This window comes from Trachemys scripta, chromosome 5 (genome assembly GCF_013100865.1).
Source record: "Trachemys scripta elegans isolate TJP31775 chromosome 5, CAS_Tse_1.0, whole genome shotgun sequence".
Lineage (NCBI taxonomy): Eukaryota > Metazoa > Chordata > Testudines > Emydidae > Trachemys > Trachemys scripta.
In genome coordinates, this window is record NC_048302.1 from 130,372,640 (window position 1) to 130,395,441 (window position 22,802).

Here is a 22,802-nt window from a genome sequence, read left to right on the forward strand (position 1 = left end):
TCAGATTAAAGAGGATGTCCAATGGAGAGGATTGCAGCCTGAAAAAATAGCTCAGAGCAATGAGAACTGCTCTGTTCATGTTAGTGGGTGTTCTCATTCCCCCTCCTCCATGTTGGAGAGTTTCTGATTGTGTCAAGCATATCCGTTCTCAGCTCCTCACCCGGGGTCCATAGTGTGTTCTTGATACAGGTGCCCAGCATGGCTGTTCTAGGCTCCCCACCCAGACAGAGAGGGCTTCCCCAGATCGTGTCTCATATGGGCCAGGTGGAAGGGTAAGGAGATGGGCTCAGACCTCCCTAGAGGGACATGGCACCCCAGATCCCAGCTCATATCAAGGGGGTAAGGAATGGAACTCAATCCCCCCAAGAACCTGATTCACACAAGGGTGGGTGGGGGAGTGTCAGACTCCCATAGATGGGTAGAGGCTTCACAGATCCTGGCACACATACACAGGGGGAGGGAGTGGGGCTTAGACACACCTGGGGGAAGGCTCGGGGGGGAGGGGGGGCTAAGGAGAGGGGTTCAGACACCTCCCCAGAAAAGCAAGATTCCTCCAGAAGCAGGCTTATATGAGAGGGCATGCAGGGGGTCAGGCTCCCAGAAATGGGCTGGGGCCACCAGGCCCCCACCCCCAGATCCTGGCACAAACAGAGGGAGGGGTTCAGACACTCCCACTCGGCAGGGACCCAGGATATTCCAGCTCACATGAGGGAAAGTAGGGAGAGGGGCTCTGACTGCTGCCCCCCCAGAAAGGCAAACCCCCCAGAACCTGTCTCACATGAGGATGCACATGGAGGGGGGTTAGAGCCCCACAGATGGGTAGGGATCCCCCCAGCCCTTGGCACAGACATGGGGGTCAAGGAGCAGGTCTCAGACATCCCAAAGAGGCAAGCCCCCCCATGATCCAAACCACATGAGGCAGGGGGATTGGAGAGGGGCTCAGATTCCCTAAACCAGTAGGGCCCCCCAAATCCTGGCACACACACAAGGAGGAAGGTAGCGGTGATCAGAGGCCCTGGTGGGGGCAGGGATACCCAGATCCCAGCTCACATGGGTTGAGGTGGGGAGAAGGCCTCAGACCACCACCAGATCCTGGCACACACCCAGAAGGAGAAATGTGGGGATGACAGCCCCCTGACCCTATTCTCTGCCATTCCCCCTATGTACCCTTCCCAGTGTCCCTTCCCCGCCCCCTTATGAGCCCCCCAACTCCTCTCACCTCCCCTACTACTCATCCCCATTTACCCCTCCCCTCAATGCAGCCCCCAAATGAATCTCACTCCTATTCCCCCCACTTCTCTGCCCCCTAAGATGCCCTCCCACACCACTGAGGGCAGGCATTTGCATGTCAATTAAAAAAAAATTGTTTAGAAAAATACTTTGATTCCCCCCCCCAAAAAAAAAACCAGCAAAAACAAAACAAAACAAAAAAACCCTGACAGAGATTTTAGCCAAATGTCTTTCTACCTTTCCCAGATTTCTGTCCGAGGTGGGACTCAAGATGATACCGGGTGATTGGGGTTCGAAGAACTACTGTTTAATCCCTTGAGATATGAAGCAGGTGTACAATGGTGAAGGCCAACAGTCATGTTAACTCCTCTGTCTGTGCACATTCAATTTAATCAATTGGGCATGTCAATAGGTGCATGAGTATCAGAACTGCTGGGCACATGCCTAACTGGAGAAGCAAACTCTTTTTCAAATAATATTTTAATTTCATTTCCCCCAAAGGACTGATGGGTGCCAACGACTCCATTAGGATAACTCTTGAATATCTGAGCCCCTGGGGCAATGATCTGAACCCTGGTTTGATACCTATCTGTGCACTAAAAACATTCCCAGAATGTGTCAACTTTAAGAAAAGCTGGGGGTTGGGTTTTTCATGGTTTTCTGCAGGGATTGTGTCTCTTGGTCAAACGACTCCAAATTTGGAGCACTAACCATACCCGCCTCCCCATGAGGCACACCAAATTTCAAGGCAATCTAAATAACCATATAGATCTTAGAGCATTTACAAAGTCAAGTTTAAAACAGAAATCTGGTCTTAATCTTAGTTGTAAATTAATCTTAATCTTATAGTTTAATCTTTATCTTAACCACATCAGAGGGACAACTCTGCTATAATTAATTACTGTAGTCCACCCTGGTGGGGACAAAATGCTTGGATCACAGTGGCTAGATATGCATTCGGTAGACTAGAGTAAACTTTGTTGGTTTGATTGCTGGTTTGTTCTCTCTGTATAGGCTGCATAGCTGGGCCCTGGGGGCCTGAGTAGGGCCCTGGAGCATGGATCAGCCCAGCCGTTTGACGTCTCTGAGGGTATGTCTATGCTGCAATCCAAGCCCAGGGTTCAAATTCAGGCTCAGGCATAACCCCCCTTCCATCTACACACAAATTGCACTAGCCCAGGACTCAGGCCCAAGGTCCCAGAACCCCATGGGGATGGATGTGTGATCCTGAATCAAGCCAGGACCCAGGATTCAAGCTCTATTGCTTTGCACTGTAGATGTAGATGCAGCCTCACCAGACTTATGCTCTGGGAGGCCACCAAAAGTGTCCCACAATCCCACAGGCTGATTTTATTCATCCTCTGGACAGTCAAGTCTTCCCATGGACAAAGGACTAGAGCAGCCACATTTTGGGAAGTCACTGGGCAGTCTGGAATCTGGTTGTTTGGACCGAGGCCCACATAATGCAGTGTTGATGCTGAAGCTCCAGACCGGGACCAAGGATTCAACAATTTCTAACCTGGGGCTACAAACGAGTGTAGATGCTCAAGCCCAGTTAAGAAACTCAGGTTTACACTGTAATGTTGACATACCCTGAGTGCCTATCAATCCTTGGTGGTGAGGTGAGAAGAGGAGCTATGCTGAACTGAGCAGGGAAGACTTGGTATAAAAATCACTTGCTTGGTGAACTCAAGATCCACAAACAGAGGCAGCTAACAAGGGAGTTTCAGAAAGAGTTTGGAGGGGGATTGTGAGAGGCTTTTCTTCCAGGTTCAGCTCCATGTGTGATATTAGGATGGCCAGTGATGGAACAGTGGTGGTGACCTGCAACAGAAGCGCCATGTTCTCTTCCTGCCTGAAGCCAGACGAGATTTCCTGTGCACGAACTGTAAATTGGTGGCTATGCTGGAGGAAAAGATTACTGGATTGGAAGGGGAAGTGAGACACTAATGAAAATAAGAGAAGCTGAAGAGTTCCTAGACAAGGAAGTTCAGAAAACATCAGTAGCCCAGGTTCAAGGAAGAATGTAGATGGGCATAAAAGGAATTGGCAAGAGTGGAAGTCAGAGAGGAGGAAAAAGGTCATAGTGTCATTCTATATCATTGGAGACAGATGAGGATTGCAAGACTGTGGCCTCTAGAGAGAAGAGCAGCAGCAGGAATTCCACACAGCTGGAAATTTCAAATCCATATGAAGTCCTCAGCATGGAAACTATGGAAGATACCTCTTAAAGTCCAGCACATCCCAGGGAAAGGAGAGATATACAGAAGACGTGTGAATCGCAGTTTGGCCAAACCTATAAAAAAAAATCAAGCTTACCTGCAAAGAGTTCTCCAACAATCCAAGAAAGACAGATGATTCTTGTTGGAGATTCAATACACTGAAGAATTGAATAACAATTCTGCAATGGACATGCGGACAGCAGAACAGCGTGCTGCCTTCCTGGAGCCAAGACACAAGAATCACTCTAAGATTGGACAGGTTTCTGAAGTCTACAGGCAAGGATCCATTGGTGATGGTTCATATCAGTGCTAATGACAGTATGTTTCAGGATCTCCTGCAGAAAACAAGACCTCAGGGAATTCAGAAGCATGCTGAAGAAGAATGTCCAAGCCATCCTCTGAGATCCTTCCCCTGTCCCACAAGCAAGGGAAGACAGAAGACAAAAGATTCCAGAAGTGAATTGCTGCCTAGGTAAGTGGTGTAGTGGGGAGAGCTTTGGTTTTGTGGAACTTTGGTCCATCTATGGGGATAGAGTAGAAGGGGAACCAATCTCCCTGGGCATAGGCTGGCTAGAGTAATCAAGAGGGAGTTAAACTAAAAGCAAAAGGGAAGGGTCAAAAGAGTGAAGATATAAACACTGAGTTAGCACAAAATATAGATGTTGAGAACAAAATCAATCAAGTAAACAAAGGAATGAAGATAAGAAATTCTTGAATTGCCTATACAGTAATGCTAGGAACCTGGGTAACAAACAAGAGGAATTCGAATTGCTCATATAGGAGTATAATTTTGATCTAGTTGGTATTATTGACACCTGGTGGGATGATTAGCACAATTGGAATGCTAAAATCAATTATTATAACATATTTAGGAAGGATCAAGTGGACAAAATGGGAGGGGGAGTTGCTTTTGCTAGCTGACCTTGCACCAGCATCCACCTGCACCTGCCCAAGCCAGCTCACAGCCGCGATGAGTTGCCCGATGACCTCCTGACAGTGCTGCACAACATTTTGATTAAAACACTAGAATAAGAAAATTTACATGGCACACACTAATTGGATTCAAAACTAGCTAACTGAAAGGTCTCAAAATGTAACTGTAAACTGGGAATCATCATCAAGTGGGTCTTTTTCCAGTGGGGTCTAGCAGGGAGCTGTTCTTGGCCCTACGCTATTTAACATCATCATCAGTGCCCTGGAAGGCAAAAAAATCATCACTGATACAGTTTGTAGATGACACAAAAATTGGGGGAATGGTAAATAGTAAACAAGATAGATCACTGATTCAGAGAGATCTAGATTGCTTGGTGAACTGGGCTCAAGCAAACTATGCATTTTAATACGGCGAAGGGTAAATGTATACATCTAGGAGCAAAGAATGTAGGCCACACTTACAGGATGGGGGACTATGTTCGGGGAAGTGGTAAGTCTAAAGAAGATTTGGAGGTAATGGTGGATAATCTGATGAACATGATCTCCCAGTGAGACATGGTGGCCAAAAGAGCTAATGCAATCCTGGGATGCATAAACAGGAGTAGAGAAGTTATTTTATCTCCATATGGTTCACTGGTGGAGCTGCTACTAGAATACTGTGTCCAGTTCTGCTGTCCACAATTCAAAAAGGTTGTTGATAAATTGGAGAGGATTCAGAGAAGAACCACAAGAATGATTAAAGGATTAGAAAACATGCCTTATAGTGGTAGACTCAAGGAGGTCAATCTATTCAGAGTAACAAAGAGAAAGTTAAGGGTGACTTGATTAGAGTCTATATGTACCTACATGGGGAACAAATATTTAATAATAGGCTCTTCGATCTAGCAGAAGAAAGTATAACATGATCCAATAGGTGGAAGCTGAAGTTAGACAAATTCAGATGTGTCAGGGACCAGACCAGCTAGGAACAACTGCTGTCCTGCTCCCAGATTAAGTGCGCTGCTAGGCAACCAATGAGCCCAGCTGCATTGCCTTAGACCAGAGGTTCTCAAATTGTGGTCCATGGACCACCAGTGGTCTGCGAGCTCCATTCATGTGGACCGCGAATAGTTCTCTCTAAGGTGCATGCCTGGGCGACCGCACACAAGAGAATGAAGGGCCACCCAGCTAATTAGTGGTGCCGCGCAGGCATGGATCTATTAATTAGGTGCCTGGACCCTGGAGAAGACGCACATGTAAGGTGAGGTGGTGGCCTTGGGGGGAATAGGGAGTAGGTGGGAGGGGCAGTGAGGTGAGAAGAGGGGGTGGGGGAAATTTGGGACATGCAGGGCTGCAGTGGCCAGAGAAAGAGGCGACTTTCCCCAGCCCCAGGGCTGTGGCTGCCGGCGAGAAACAGCCCTCCTTCCCAGCTCCAGGGCTGCTGCAGTGGGGGAGAGAAGGCGCATCCATTGAATTAGAAAGGGAAGACTACTGATATTAAAATATGAGTTTTGTGCTTTTATTTGTAGAACTAAAAAACGTTTATTATTATTAAGGTTTTTTTTTTTAATATAGTGCTTTTATTCAAAGCGCTTTACAATAGTTAGCTAACGGTACAAACAACATTTGGAAAGATCATTAAGTGGTCCGCCAAGACCCTCAGCAATTTTCAAGTGGTCCATGGAAAAAAAAATTTTTTTTGAGAATCACTGCCTTAGACCTCTTAGACACTCACAGCTCCTGACTGACTCCTGGTTTAGCTGGGCTGCTTAAAAGCCTGGCCCCCACAGCAGTTCATAGGCTGCTCAATGCATACTAGACTCACAGCAGTGCTTGCCCTTGTTCCAGTCCTTGCTCCTGCTTGTCTCAGCCTGCGTCCAGTGTATGCTCCTGCCCGGCTCCCCAGTAGCTTCAGTGTTTTGGTTTCGAACCCTGGGTTTGCCTCTGCTGGCTTATGACTCCAGTTGACCCTTCTGTTCTGGCATTTGGCTTCTGCCCCTCTGGTACTGATAGATCAGCTTGTTTCCTGTACTCCACTCACCCTGGACCCAGCTCTAACTCGTAGGTTGAACTCTTGCCTTCACCACTAGGCATGACTGCCCATGGCCTGGTCGGTGACAGACTGGAAATAAGGTGTGATTTTTTTTTAAGGGTGAGAGTAATTAATGATTGGAACAATTTACCAAGGGTCATGGTGGATTCTTCATTACAACAATTTTTAAATACAGATGAGCTGTTTTTCTAAACAATATGTTCTCAGAATTTATTCTGGAGAAGTTTTCTGGCCTGTGTTATACAGGAGGTCAGACTAGATGAAGACAGTGGTCCCTTCTGGTCTTAGAATTTATATTTAGAATTCAATACAATCTTGATATATTGCAGAATTGGTATGACATCAACAGGATGAAACTCAGTAAAGACAAATGCAAAATACTGCATTCATGAAGAAAAAAATGACAAGTACAAAACGGGGAATAACTAGCTAGGCAGTGCTGAAAAGGATCTGGGGGTTACACTGGACCATGAACTGAATATGAACCCCCTGCTCTAAAGTGTTAGTAACCCCTTCCAGTTTGGTGTCATTCACAAATTTGATAACCATACTTTTCACTCCATTATATGACATTAATTAAAATACTAAATAGCATTGGACCCAGGAACACATCCCTGTGGGACCCCACTAGATATGTACTCCCAGTTTGACTGCAAACTATTGAAAACTACTCTCTGAGGATAGTTTTTCAACTAGTTGTGCATCACCTTATAGTAATTTCATCTAGACCACATTTCCTTAGTTTGCTTATGAGAACATCATGTGGGACTTATCTTTTTGTTTTAATGGAGATATCCTATATCCTAGAACTGGAAGGGATCTTGAAAGGTCATTGAGTCCAGCCCCCTGCCTTCACTAGCAGGACCAAGTACTGATTTTGCCCCAGATCCCTAAATGGCCCCCTCAAGGACTGAACTCACAATCCTGGGTTTAGCAGGCCAATGCTCAAACCACTGAGCTATCCCTCCCTCCTTTGACTGTATCAAAAGCCTTAATAAAATCAACATGTATTGCTTCTTTCCTATCCACTAGGCCAGGAAACCTGTCAAAGAAGGAAATTAGGTTGGTTTGGTATGATTTGTTCTTGATAAATCCACATTGGCTATTATTTATTGCCCTGTTACCCTCTAGGTGCTTACAAATTAATTGTTTAATAAATTTGTTCCAGTATATTTGCAGATATCAAAGTTAGGCCAACTGGTCTATAATTCCCCAGGTCCTCTTTGTTCCTCTTTTTAAAGATAAGTACTATGTTTTCCCTTCTCCAGTCCTCTCGGATATCACCCATCCTCCATGAGTTCATGAAGATAATCACTAATGGTTCCAAGACTGCTTCAGCTAGTTCCCTAAAGACCACAGGGTGAATTCTGTCAGGCCCTGCCAACGAAATTATGCATCTAGAGCTCTTCCAAAAATGCCTTCTCAATGGCATTCCACAAAAATGGGATGGGGGAAACTTAGAACTAAGAAGTCATTGACAAGGTTTTAACCGTGGGCCTTGCCACCACCTGAATCTTGAAGGAAGTGGAACCCTGTCTGCACAAAAACTAGCAGCAGCGGTCTTCGCTGAAAATATCCCTGTAGGTTTTTACTGGACGTGAGGGGCAAGAATCTAATGAACAACCAGTTGGGCATAGCTCCTTCAACATTTCAGAGAAGAAAATGTATTTCTATCTTCCTGCACTGATTTTACCTGTGACAACAACCAAATCATCCTAAATCACAGCTTATCTTTTTCAGCAAAGTAGATAAAGATACTCTTAAAACTCAACTCTTTAACAGAATGAAGGCAGCCAGATTAATTAGATTACCAACCAACTTGAACAGTTTAGCTGGATAAAATTTTGCTGATGCTAAGGCAGAAGAAGAGAGACTTCTTTGCCTCTCTCTCAGTCACAGCAGAAGAACGCAAACAATGGCTTGGAAGTTCTAGCGTTCACTGAAAGCAAGGGCTATTTCTCATTAAAATGTAATGACCACTTGCCTCTTGCTTGCTGCAGCCTACCAAAATAAAATTGTGTACAAAGCAAGCATATACTCTTCAAATTCTGTTTGACAAAAGGTACGTGGCATTTCCTGAAAGGTGTGTCATGTAGCGCACACATTTAATACTTACATCAAATTCATTTAATGCTGCAGCAAGTTCTCCAATACCAGTGTGCCCCTTGTTCTCATCGGTTGGTGAGGTGGCCTGTGCAGCATTAGAGATACCAGCTATTGCTTCTTGTACTTGTTTGAAGACATAATCTCTGTTGGCCCTAGTGGCTGCTACATCAGGGTGACGGAGAAACGCTTGAGATGCCGTGTAGAGCATAGTAGCATTCTTCTTCAGAGCACCTCGAGCAGCAGCCATTTCATCCCTACAGTGAGGATCTTTCAGTTCCTGTACAAAAACATACGTACACTGTACAGTTACATAATGAAGCTTTAGCATTAGAGTTAGGGTGACTAGACAGCAAATGTGAAAAATCAGGACGGGGGTGGGGGAATAATAGGAGCTTATATAAGAATAAGTCCCAAAAATCAGGACTGTCCCTATAAAATCAGGATATCCACTCATCCTAATTAGAATATGCTACACCCACAGTTACAATGTTTCTTCATATATACTCGTAAGTAGGGCCCTGTGGTCCTGATTCTGCAGCAATGGAATCCATCCCAGAATTTACCAGTTATGTCACAACAAAATGTTCTTCCTGCCCTAGAAAACCTGTTTTTTGTTTTGATTTCTTTTGTTTTGTTTTTCTTCTGTTATAACAGGTCGGCCACATGGAAAAATGGAGGAAAATAAGAGGAAAAAGCTAACGATCTGAAAATGCAGGAAAACTTCTGGGCAAAACATCTAAAAGAACAGCAGCAAGACACACAAAAAAGATAGCACGGAATGCTAGTGGACCTCAGGGGAAGAAGAAAAAGAAAGAGAGGGTGGCAACTACATGGAAATATGAATATTCTTAAACACCAGGGAAATTATTAAAAATATTTTTAAAAAATAACTGACGTCGAGAAAATATACAAAATATGTATGAGCTAGAAACATGCGTGATGTCAAAAGAAGAAGGAAAGAATCATATCCAGGGTGGAGAAAGAAACACACACAAGGCAATAGTCCTGAAAGGTGGCCTTCTCTGCAGTGTGTGTGGAAGTATATTGTTTCTAAATTGTGTTGCACATTAAAAATTCTCTGTAAAGTGTTTATTGAAATAATACACCGTAGAGATATTTTGCGGCAGCACTATAATCTGTTCTTTTTTACTCTATTAGAAGGTGTGGAGACTGATTGGAAGCAGCATTGGCTGGGAGGAGGCCTAGCTATGAACAGCCTAGTGAATGCACGTGTATTCTCCTTCCTTTATTTCCCATCTCTAGAGGAAAATCTACTTTAAAGATCTGTAACAGGGCAAGTCTGCTCTCATTGATTGGGCTGCTTAGGTGAAAGCTATATGCTGAGTGGAGGGGAATGCATAACAGTGAGACCCTATGACGTCTGCCCCTATAAGGACCCAAGGTTGCAGTAATCATCAGCTTTGTGTAGGCTCTAAAAGGGAAAAGTCTGACCTTCTGCACAGACATGTGATTTTGGATGCTGAATCATTTTTGTCACATTCATGTCTTCTATTTTTTATTTCTTTGTTAATACAAAAAATCAGATTATCTTTTTAATCATCTGAAAACTAACGATGTTGTTTGTGAGCATTCATAATAAATTCCTGTTCCTTCTGAAATGGAAAGACTCCTGTTACATTAGACTACCAGAGAGCTCTATCCATATGAACAACTTTTTTTTGTTTAAAAAAAAAAAAAAAAAAAAGGCAAATTTTTTCAAATAAATGGTATCTAACGTTAGGCACCTAAATATGTGGGATAATTTTCAGGAGAGTAAGGTCCTACCAACTCCCTTTGATTTCCATTAGTAGTGTTTGGTGTTTTGAAAATTAGAGCACTTATGTGATAAATGAAGGGAGGGGGGATAGCTCCCTTTTATGGACACCCAGCCAGCCAGTAGCTATAAAATTCCTCTTAGTAACTGTTCTCTAATCGCTCTACCTGTTAAAAAGTCTCACTGCTATGCATAGGTAAAAGGAAGTGAATGGGCACCTGGCCAAAAGAGCCAATGGGAAGACTAGAACTTTTTAAAATTGAAAAATGATTCCCCCTTTGTCTGTCTGTGGTTGTTCTCTCTCTCAGAGAGAGGGGACAGGGCAGAGCTATGCTGTAAGAAGCTTGGGCCAGGTATGAAAAATCATCAGTATCATACCTAGAAACTACTCATGTAAAACCCCAGATATGTAAATAGATCAGGAAATGTCTAAGAAGATGAGATTAGGTTTATTCCTTTTATTTCTTTATGGCTTGTGGATTCCTCTGTGCTAACTCCAGGTACTCTTGTTTTGCTTGTAACCTTTATGATGGACCTCAAGAAAGCTATTTTTGGGGCTTAATCCTTGTAGTTATTTCTTCTAAATTGCTAAAATCTAGCAATAGAGCCTGAGTTCCCAGATGTATTTTCTTTCTGTTTTTATTAAATAAAATTTACCTGTTTTAAAAGCAGAATTGGATTTTTGTGTCCTAAGAGGTTTGTGCACATGTTGTTTAATTAGCTAGTGGCAACAGCTGACTTCCTTTGTTTTTCTTTCTTAGCTCTTCCCTGGGGGGTGGAGGGTGGGGGTAAAAGGGCTTGAGGGTACCCCACAGGAAGGAATTCCCAAAGGTGCCTTCCTGGGCTCTCAAAGGGGTTCTGCACTTGGGTGGTGGTAGCATCTACCAATCCAAGGTCAGAGAAAAGCTGTAACCTTGGGAGTTTAATACAAGCCTGGAGTGATCAGTATTAATCTTTAGAATCCTTGCGGGCCCCCACCTTCTGCACTCGAAGTGCCAGAGTGGGGAATTAGCCCTAACAACTTATTTAGGTGCCTAAATATGAATTTAGAAGCCTAATTTTAGACCATTTTTGAAAATCAGTCAGAACATTTTTGTAAAGAAAATATTATCTTTATAAATAATACTTCATGTAGACCACCACACAATGATCAAATAGTGACCTCCAGTCTCTACTGACATGGACTGGATTGAAGTCACCACTAGATAACGTAATTTCCTTTGTCATTTACTCTCTTACTCTTTAAGCCATTCTTAATTGAAGCATTGTTTTTCAAGATTTTCCTTTAAAAAAAAATACTTCTAAAGAAAGGCAACTGTGAATTGGAAAATGAATAGGCTTAAGATATAGGTAACAATATAATAATTATTGACAGATCTGATGATGCAAAGCAGAAACAACATTTCTTTGAATATGATAAAAACCCAGGTTATTTTATATGACTGAATTTTCACACCCACTGCTTTACAATTTACCCACCTGTTGTCTTCTAGCAGCCACATAGTTAAGTTTCACCATCTCTTTCCCAAATTCTTTAAAACGATTTGCTAGGTCTTGCTCATTTGTTGCGTTCTTCACAGCTTCCAGTGCTTCTTCTACCTAAAATTTAATAGATGACATTTATTAGAGTTTTAATCCGGCTCTGTCACTTTTCCCACCTTGACCAAGTCACTAACCATTCTATGCCCCAGTTTCTCATAGGCAAATTTGACTCTCAGTTACACCAATGTACAGTAACTCTGGAGTAATTCAACTGACCTCAGTTTGGTTTAATAAAGCTAATACAAAAACTTTCTCTTAATGTTGTTCTGAATTACTTTTCCTTCTTTGCATGCCACTATAATACATACTTTATATAACAGTCATTAGTTTAGGCACTGTCTTATTCAGATATACTTCCTAGATTAAACATGTTTAATATCTGTGTCATTTTTTTTATTGGCCAGGCTTGCCAAGGACCTACATTCAACTGTATGTAATTTCTCTGTTCTCTGTCTGGATGTCGGTCTGTCTGTAAAGCAATAACTGATGAATACCATACCCAATCCATTACAAAATTTCAGCGGATATTCTAGGCATCAATGGCCTAAACTCTATTGATTTGGGGGGAAATTGGAAAACCTGTGTCATCTGATTAGCAAAGTAACAGCTACAATCAGCTCTGCAATTGTCTATAGAGCAAACAACTGGATGATGGTACCATTAATGCCACCCAAGAAAACAATACCCATATCCAAGCTCTGCCTATCCTCCCCATGGAGTTTAATAAGCTGACACCCTGAAGGACTTATCTCCCAGACTGAAAGAAAACTAATAACTACTGTGGGAGCAAGGCGAGGGAGACCTGGGGGATAGCACCCATCTCCTGGCATGGGAGGAAAATTGGGGACTCAGGAAAGGGGGAGGGGGAAGTCTGGCAAAGCAGAGATTGGAGGAGCCTGGCATGGGGGAAGTGGGAAATGGAGGCACCCATGGAGTCCCAGCAGAGACAAAAGGGTGGGAATGAAGGACCCTGGAATGATGCAAGGAGGACATTGCAAATGCAACTACTGGTGGGGGGCAGATTGAGAGAATCAGATATGGAGGAAAGGGGCACACAGAACCCCTGGCAAGAGCAAACTGGAGGGAGTTGCAGGAGTCCCTGCAATAGAGAGGGATAGGAGGGTGGCACACAAGGAACTTGCGGGGTGGAATGGAGAGATGTAAGGAGCCCGTGACATGTGAAATAAGTCTAGTCAACAGAAGTTATTAAGTGTGTGACCCTCCAATTATAAACAGAGAGAACAATTTCTTAACTGTGTATGTGTAGTATAGGCTTTAAATGAAAACTAAGGGTATGTCTCCTGTAGCATTTTTGTCAGTAAAACTTACATCACTCACGGGTGTGAAAAAACACCCCCCTGAGAGACAAAAGTTACACCTACAGAAGGGCCGGTGTGGACAGTGCTATGTCACTGGGAGACTCTCTCCCGCTGGCATAGCTACCACCACTTGTTTAGTTATGTTGGCACAGAGCAGCTACACGGGAAATCTTATAGCGGCACATCTGCATCAGTACAGCTGTGCCACTGTAAGGTCTCTAGTCTAGACGCGGCCTGAGGCTAATTACAGCATATGGGAACAAATCAAAAGCAAAGAAAATTAAACTTACTGTTGAAACTAAATGTATAGAGTACCCTGTGTAACATAGCTAACATAGCATCTTTTTAAATGTGGTTAAAACAGGAGGCCCAACATGGAAAAGTAACTGTGGCATAAGAACTAGTTTGGGGCTTCATTTTCTATTTTTTCTCCTGTTCTCAAATGTGTTGCATTTACTTTTACATAAAGAGCAGAATTTCATAGAAAAAACACATTCTCCATAGTGATTCAAATTTGTTCAGCAAAAGGGGTGAAGATACGAAGCTCCTAGATGTATTACTAAGTGCCCGCCTAGTACAGCTATCCCAAACTTACCAGCCCCAGCATAAAAGCTGCTTACCATCATGATTATAATCAAAAGATTTAAAATGCTTTATTCATCCCAGAAATAAAATTACCCGTCCTGTGAGCAAGTGGGCAGTGAAATTTTGTGAACTTTTTCTGTCATTTGAGAGATGAGTGAAATTCCCAGCAGATGGGTTTAATCAGTGAATGTAGATCTATCCTGATCTGTCTCAAGTTGAATTAATGAAATATTTAACTGGAACAATAGGTGTTGTCAATCTGGACATGCCGTTAACAGCAGACACATGAACCTTCCTTTTTCAGAGGAAGGGTTATTTAATTCCAATAGGGACTTGTTCCTAATAAAGGATTTAGAGCTCTATCTTGGTCTCTGTAAAGTCTCTGGGACCTCAGCAACGTCAATAACAAGAGCAGGCATCGAATTAATTTAGGCAGGGTTTAAAATATACAGGGTCTGCTTCACTGCTAACTTGTACCTTGTGTTATTTTTACCTTGCAAAGTGAATGTAAAAGGTTAGCACCAGTCCAAGTGCATAATATTCATTCTGTCACGTTTTGCACCCACAAAGGCTGCACAACGTGCAAGGCCACGGAGAATCAGGCTCACAGAGTCCTGCAGAGAAATCCTTTGGCTGGCAATTTAAATGCACAGCTGTTTCCTGGAGGTGTTACGCCACATCTAACTGTTATAAGCTGCACTTTGCTTTTGTGGTCGAATCAATCTGAGCCTGTATCATCTCATTTCTTACCCATAAACTGAACAACGATGTTCAAATCCTAACTGCCATGACAGCTCCCAAAATTAGTATGAAAACTATATTGTATGGTCTAATTTGTTCCTGCTATTTATCTACCACCACTTGAAATACGAACCCTCAAGCTTTCGAGCCATGCAGGTATGTTTACACAGCAAAGAAAGATCCGTGGCTGGCCTATGCCAACCAACTCGGGCTTTTAGGGCTTGGCTGCGGGGCTGTTTCATTGTGGTGTAGACTTCTGGGCTTGGGCTGGAGCCCAAGCCCTGGGACTCTCCCTCCCTACAATGAAAACAGCCTCAGAGCCCGAGACCCGCGAGCCTGAGTCAATTGGCACGGGCCAGCCACAGATTTTTCTTTGCTGTGTAGATATACCCACAGAGTTCTTCTTCAGGTCTGGGAAAGGAACTCCCAGAGCCACAGCAAAATGTGAAGTGGAACAGATTGTTTGGCATAAGTAGTTAGCACATATTGTAAGGGGCCATTCAAGGCAGAGTGGCCCATTATCACCTGTGCAGTCATAGGAGAAAAAGATGGGGTTACTGGTTTACAGATTGTTGTAACAAACCATAAATCCAGTGTCTCTGTTCAGTCCATGATTTTTGATGTCTAGCAGAGCAATGAATTTAAGCTCCCAGGTTTGTCTTTTGAAAGTGTTGTGGAGGTTTCCTTTGAGGATGAGGATTGATAGGTCAGATATAGAGTGATCGCTTTATGAAAAGTCTTCTGCCGCGGGGGATATGGTCTTTTTTATCTTTAATCGTTTTCCTTTTGTGAGTTAACTTCAGAGCATAGTGATTGTTTGGTTTCACCCACATAATTGTTATTGTGGCATTCATTGCACTGGGTGAGGTATAGTACATGTTGCAATAGGCATGTGTAGGATACATGCATCTTGAAAGGTATGCTGGGGGGGTGGGTTGCTTATTGTAGTAGTGGAGATATAGCTGCAAGTTTTGCATCTATTGTTTTGGCAGGGTCGGGTGCCGCTTTGAGTTGGTGTGCCCTGGTCTGTGGAAATGGTCCCTTACAATATGTGCTAACCACTTACTTATGCTAAACAATCTGTTCCACTTTGCATGTTGCTGTGATGCTGGGGATTCATTTCCCAGACCTGAAGAAGAGCTCTGTGTGGCTCGAAAGCTTGTCTCTCTCACCAACAAAGTTGGTCCAATAAAAAAGATATTACCTCACCCAACTTGTCTCTCTAATACCCTGGGACTGACACGGCTGCAACTACACTGCCTACATTTTTATCATGACAGCAGGGCCGTCCGTAGCCATTTTGGTGCCCTACACAGCACCCCGTCCCCCACATGGAGGGTGCTGGCCCCAGGCCTCCACGTGGGGCTGGGGGTGAGGGGGCTGGTGCTGATGAGAGACCAGATAAATATTTAAAATTAATCCCAAGCAGTAGTAATTTTTAAATCAATGGGTATTCTTCACATTTATAATCAGGCAACTTATTTAGGTGCCTAAATAAGTCCGAGCACATATTTTTGAAAATCTTTATTAAAAAAACAAAGTAGATTTAGAAAGCACATAATAGGTCATTAACCACTAGTGTGACTTTATTATAATTCATTAATATTAATTATCATACATTTCAGGTGAAATATTCAATATTTAACAATGTTTTATTTCTATTTTCAGAAGAATAATAGCTACAGTAACGTAACACAGCGCCAGTTTGCCCCCACAGGGTGGAACCCTACCTAGGAAGTGATGTTTCCTTGGATCACTCCATCAGGATGGGTGGGAGATTGCCCCCAATGTAATGAGCAGAGGGCCTGGTTCATAGAACCTGTGCCATTCTGTTTCCCACTCTGTCTCCCTGGCGTTTGCCAAGGTCTCCCCCTGCCTACTGTAATCCTGTTCTGTTAAAGGGGAGAGCAGATGCTCCTCTGTTTGCCAGGGGAACATGAAAATGTGAATATAACACTCCTCCACACCCCACTTGCTGGCCCTCTCTCCATATGAAGTTCCCCAGATCCGTACAAACTCCTTTTGGGTGTGTGGATAGTGTCTGACATTTACCAAGTAAGATCTAGGCATAGGTTTGGGTTGGAGTGCGGAGTTACAATTCAATTCAACTCAGCAATTATTACTAGACCAATATCAGAACTAGGTTACAAGCAGCTGGTAGATAAATTGTTATAATTCCAAATACTTGAGTTATTTCTGCATCACCTCATCAGACATTTCTCCCTTCCAACAAAGCCACTATTGCACCACTTTTATTGGGAACTGTAAGAAACCATAAATTTGATCTCCGCTGCCTACTTTGTGTAGCTATTTAAGATCCTTTGGGATGAAAGGGCCTACATGTATTCTTTCTACAATACCTTGAGTTATGTAAGTTGTACCTTTGTTATAGCTCAATGACTGATATTTTTATTTATTTTATTTTATTGAAACGTGGTTATGGCCAGAAAAGTTACTATACAAAACATCTTCCTATGCAACAAATCTTCTCGTTGTCTCAAGTAGCCCAGGATGCTGCAATGCGGAAAGCACCTTGGTTTATCTGTTAATTAGCCTAATTTGCATGGCCCAAGAGACAGGTCACTATATCACTGTTCAGTATATGCCAAACATCAAGGATACAAAGTAAAGTAGGGATGTAAAGCTGAGAATCCCAGCATCACAGAGAGTGAGTGAGTGAGAGTGTGTGTGTCAGTTATTTGTAGAGATCATAGAATATCAGGGTTGCAAGGAACCTCAGGAGGTCATCTAGTCCAACCCCCTGCTCAAAGCAGGACCAATTCCCAACTAAATCATCCCAGCCAGGGCTTTTTCAAGCCTGACCTTAAAAACCTCTAAGGAAGGAGATTCCACCACCTCCCTAGGTAACCCATTCCAGTGCTTCACCACCCTCCTAGTGAAAAAGTTTTTCCTAATATCCAACTTAAACCTCCCCCACTGCAACTTGAGACCATTACTCCTCGTTCTGTCATCTGGTACCACTGAGAACAGTCTAGATCCATCCCCTTTGGAACCCCCTTTCAGGTAGTTGAAAACAGCTATCAAATTCCCCCTCATTCTTCTTCACAAGATATTGGACCTTCAATTATCTTCACAGGATATTGGACCTTAAATTAACATCATTTCAACTTAAATGAACATCATTTTGAATACCATCTTACCTTTTCCCACCCATTTTTGACCTTAGCTCAGAGTTTATTCTATTGAAACTGCTCAGGCTAAAACCAATGTCTTTAAAGCCTGATAAAATCATGGTGCAATTTAAGTGGGTGGGTAGGAAGGGGAAGTAATGGGATGTACAAGACAATAATGAGAAGGACTTGATTTTAAACCCAAGTGTGGTATTCAATTTACTTATGAGAAAGGAATTGATTTCCCTTTCCCAGAAATGTCGGCAGGCCTAGTTCCATCTGACATGGCAAACAGTTCCAGTTTCCACATTCAGTAAGACCTACAATGCCCCAATGAAGTAAAGTGGAGAAAACAAATGATTTATAAAATCAAAAAGATAATGAAGGCCAATTACAATTAACTTTACGGTGCTACTTTTTACTCCAACTAGTATTTAAGAGTCAATATACCTCAGGGAAAGATAGTTAGATTTTACTTGTGCTCATATATTATCAGCAGAACTAAGTAAGTTCAGAATGAAAAAATATGTAGGATTGACAATGACAAGCAAGTCACAAATAATGCAGTATGACTTTCAAGGCTCTGGTTGAGTTTGTAGGGGTAGAAGTGAAATTTTAAAATGAGAAAATTGTATATGGAAGCTATTGAAAGTCTTTGAATATGGATTCCTAAACTGATATTTTTCACAAAAAGTCACATTTGAGAATATCCTCATTCTTCAAATAAACACGTGAGAGTGTTTAAATGAATATGCATATAGTATTACAATTAAACAGTGTGTAATTAATATATATATATACACATTTTAATATTAATGCTAGCAGTAAATGATATAATCTGATAAAGTGATTAACAATCTTTCTGAAGAGTACCTACATACATTTACAAATTGATTAAAATGCACTTCTCTCCATAAAGACTGAAGTGCAACTCACTGCCTTGACGTGATTTCAATTAAAACTGATTATAGTACATTTTACGGTACCTCTTGGATAAATCACCTCTTATAACTCTGACAATGCAAAGTGATTTTAATTAATTAATTTTCAGAGTACCTGAAGTTAAAATCATTACATACTTTAAATCAGTCTTTGTACATTAGTTGAAAGTTAATATTAATGCTGTTCCATGTGTGACAACTACCACCATCAATCTTTGGCCTTTTAATGCCAAAAAGTGGCCTAAAGCTACTTTGGTCTCAAAAATAATATAAAATAATAATAAGGTGCAAATATTTGCATTGCCCCCTCTCTCTTGGAAAGTAAAAGTAACGGGTGTTCTTTTAAAGCTGTAAAAATAATGCAAAATGATCAAATGCAAAGTTAAACTTTCAAGTGCTTAAACACAATCTTAACAAAAAGCACAGGAGACAAAAATACATGAAAATAAGGGTGCAAGTTCTTTGAAATAATTTCTTGGATGATTTGCAAAAGCTACAAAGTATGTTGATATATGCTGGCTTCAGAATCCACAGAGACAAAAATGATATGAGAAAATTACTAAACAGCACCCATTTACAAAATATCATTTGGAGAATGCTACTCTAAGCAGTATATCATACTACTTCCAACAAAGGAATTTATCAACACGGAAAGCCAAAAAATTCTGGATTCTGGTCAGATACAAGAACTAATGATCTCTCCTTTGAAATGGTCTGGATAAGAATTTGAACTGTAGTGTACACACAGGCAATCTCTTACTGTTAAAATTAAGAGTTAGAAAGTCTCCACTGACAAAGCATTACCTGAATTAGAATGTTGTTCATTATTAAGTTGAAAAAATGAAGGCATATTCGAGAGTCACACTGCTTACACAGCACATAATCACGGGGCAATGTGCTGACATTTTACTACGATAGCACTGCATTCATTAGAGCAGTGCTTTCTAGCATTTGTACAGAAAAGCATTTGCCATTTTTCATTGTAGACTCTGTTTTTAAAGGATTAAAATCTGTCTCTACAATCTCTTCCAGGCTAAAGGTTCTTATATATATATATATATATATATATATATATATATATATATATATATATATATATATCTCTGCAAGAGAACAATATCTACAATTTACAAAAAAAAGGGGAGGGGGAGTACCTTTGGGGCCATTTATCACTAAAATAAACAAGGTTTTAAACATTATGTATATGCATTTTTACACCTAGGGTGGTGTTTTTTTTTTTTTTATTAATATTATTATTATTTCTTTTTCTTCTTCTTCTCCCTCCTCCAGATTAGCAAAAACTAGCCATGTGATAAAGACCAAGAGAAAAAATCAATCATTAAGCTGGGTATTGATAATTATAAAACACTGTTGTATGCCTTTACAGACAAGTAGATAGGCAGCAGCAAAAGCAGAGTACAAAACTACAGCAAATCATTTGCTAATCTACATGTCCTCTCTGCTATTTTTTTTTCTTCATTTTTGAATACTCATTAGACACATATCCTGCTTCTAATCCCAATCCATGCTCCACCCTTATGATACATTCCGTAGGCATAGAGAAGCACCTAACTGACACGGCACAACAAAACTGTAGTACTTAAATTCTGCCACAAGATAGCAATACTCTACAACTACTGTGCATTATTAAACCACTGGCATGAGCTTTACTGTGATTTAAATGTGGCTTTTAGTCCAGCATGGTACACAACAGCAATACAAGTACAATCTATCAGAAGTACCTAGCGATGCTGATTTTAACTCTCCAATACATTAATTCATTTAGATTGAACATATAAGGGTCTAAAAAGTAGAAATGTATTATATTCTAGTTCCACTTTAGTGCTTCCACAAGAACAGTAACTACAAAGACAATAGAAAACTTGTGAAACTTGGACTTTTTGTTTATCATTTATAATTTCAACACATCTTAAACGAAGAAAACAGTGTAGAAAATTAAAAAGTCATACAATTTTCAGGTGGGACAAAAGCCTCATGACATCAGCCATATCAGCCAGGATGAGTAAGCGAGTAACAGCCGACAGCAAGGCCCGAGCAGCCCGCACCATGGTGCCTCGTTTCACGGAGGAACATGGATCATCAGCAAACTCTGAAGAGGCAATTCTCATTGTTTCACCTACAATACAATAAAACAATTTTGATTACACAAAAGTTTTACGTTTACACCACCCAGAAAAACAAACAATTCCCTGAACTACTTAACTGTTGCTAGCCAGGAAGGAATTTAGTTTTTGGTTTTGGTTTTGCAGTAGTGGGTTGCTGAAGAGAGGGGTTCTGTGCAAAGTGTTTTAGAATCTCAAAATGACCTGGGATGATCAGGTCAATTACAACAAGCTGCACAGTAAGTAGCTATGCATTTGGCAGACTACGCAGCAACCTTCTCTACGCAGACTACACTCCCTACTGTTTTTCTCCCATTGTATTAATCTCTTCTGTTTCTATTGCAGCCCCCTGCTGCAGAATTAGAAGAATAAGATACCAAGACAAACTGTTGAATAGCCACCTGCAGAGATATTCACCGTAAGGTTAGAGAAGCTGCTATTGGAGAGCTGTAGGAAACATAAAACTCACCTCCTTTTATGCGGATGGATAGAGTCAGAGACTCATTAGGTTGATTCCAACTGAAATATGCAGAATTCCCTCCCATAAACAGATTTTCTAATCTACTCCCATTGTAGCTATCTTTCCCCTATGAAGGGCTCCTATCCTACTATTATAGAAGTAACCACCTTCTACGCAGACTCACCAATCCACTTTCTCTCTGCTCCCAACTTTCCCTCCCATTTCTACATTACTTCTTGACCAGCTCCCACTCCAATTATCCTCCCAAGTTTCTACCCCTCATTTGCTCCTGGTGCCCTGTTCATATGGCCAGAGATCCTGATCTGATCTTCCCTCCATAGCTATCAATCCTGTTTATAGATTTCTCATGTCATTACAATTACCTGTACAGATGCCCCCGGGTTACGCAAAATCCATGTAATGAACCCACTTCTCCAGTCCTCTCTCTGCATACTCCCCATCTTAATCTACACTTGTTTCACTTAAGACACTTCTCCCAATGGACTTGACAGAACTCTCTCTTTCTTTAAGCTACTTGTTAGAGACTTAAAACACGGAGGACAAAGTCCTCCGCTTACAGCACATGGATTTATAGTAGTATTATTTGTTAAACTTCATTCAATATGCTAAAATAATGCTTTTGATCATTTTTTTAATTTTGTTTAGTGTCTAGATAATGTAATAACATTCCTTATTACTATTAATTATATTATTATTATTATTATTAAAGTGCCAAAAGTGTTCTAGGTGCTTAACAGACTACTGAAACCAGATCTGAAGAAGACCTCTGTGGAGCTCAAAAGCCTGTCTCTTTCACCAACAGATACTGGTCCAACAAAGTACGTTACCTCACCTGCCTTGTCTCTCTACTAAGACTCAATCTTTTAGAACAGAGGATGAGAGTGTATAGGTAAGGCTCTGTGTTTGTCACGGAGGTCATGGAAGTCATGGCTTCTGTGACTTTTCGTGATCTCCGTGACTTCTGCAGCGGCCCTTGTGGCTGGCCCAGGAGCCAACTGAGCAGTTCGGGCAGCCCCTGGGCTCATTGCTGTCAACTGAAAAACAATGAGAAAAATCAGAACATACGATCTTCCCAATTCCGGCAGTGAGAGCAAGAGTACATTCTGAAAGTAAATGCAATTATAAAGAAAATGTCATTGGTGAGATTACTGATCTGTGGCCCTCTCTAAGAACAAAAATAACAGTTGACAATGTTTAAGGATCTCAAAGTATTCAAAAGTAATTGAGTCCATTTATGAAACATTGTTAAGGCCCCATCTATACCTCAAACTGGAACCATATTGTAACTGCGCTGGGTGAAAATAGCAACAGAGGGTCCTGTGGCACCTTTGAGACTAACAGAAGTATTGGGAGCATAAGCTTTTGTGGGTAAGAACCTCACTTCTTCAGATGCAAGTGAAAATAATCATCCTCTAACCCAGCAAGAGATGAAGTCAAGTTCCTATTCTAGTTGCCTTTTCAAATTCACTATTACCCAGCTGAATCCCAAATGTCCTGCTGTATCTACTTGTGACTTGGTTTTCCATAATCTATAACTTGCACAGCTTTTTTTTTTCTTTAACTACTGTAGTAAAAAGGGAATTAACAGTATTTAAGATCACATTTTATATTAACATGCATCCACTATTGCTAAAAGATTTTC

The 22,802-nt window shown here is 41.5% G+C and overlaps 1 protein-coding gene across 2 annotated transcripts in view; it reads right to left on the minus strand.

Moving 5' to 3' along the window:
* CTNNA2 (catenin alpha 2) overlaps nt 1-22,802 on the minus strand; it is a 760,050-nt gene that overhangs the window by 523,063 nt on the left and 214,185 nt on the right. For both annotated transcript variants that reach the window (XM_034772967.1, XM_034772968.1), the window contains exons 4-6: nt 20,527-20,693; nt 11,777-11,896; nt 8,534-8,800 (exon numbers count right to left, since the gene is read on the minus strand). In XM_034772967.1, the coding sequence (XP_034628858.1) occupies nt 8,534-8,800; nt 11,777-11,896; nt 20,527-20,693 (554 nt within the window). The remainder of the gene's footprint in view (nt 1-8,533; nt 8,801-11,776; nt 11,897-20,526; nt 20,694-22,802) is intronic.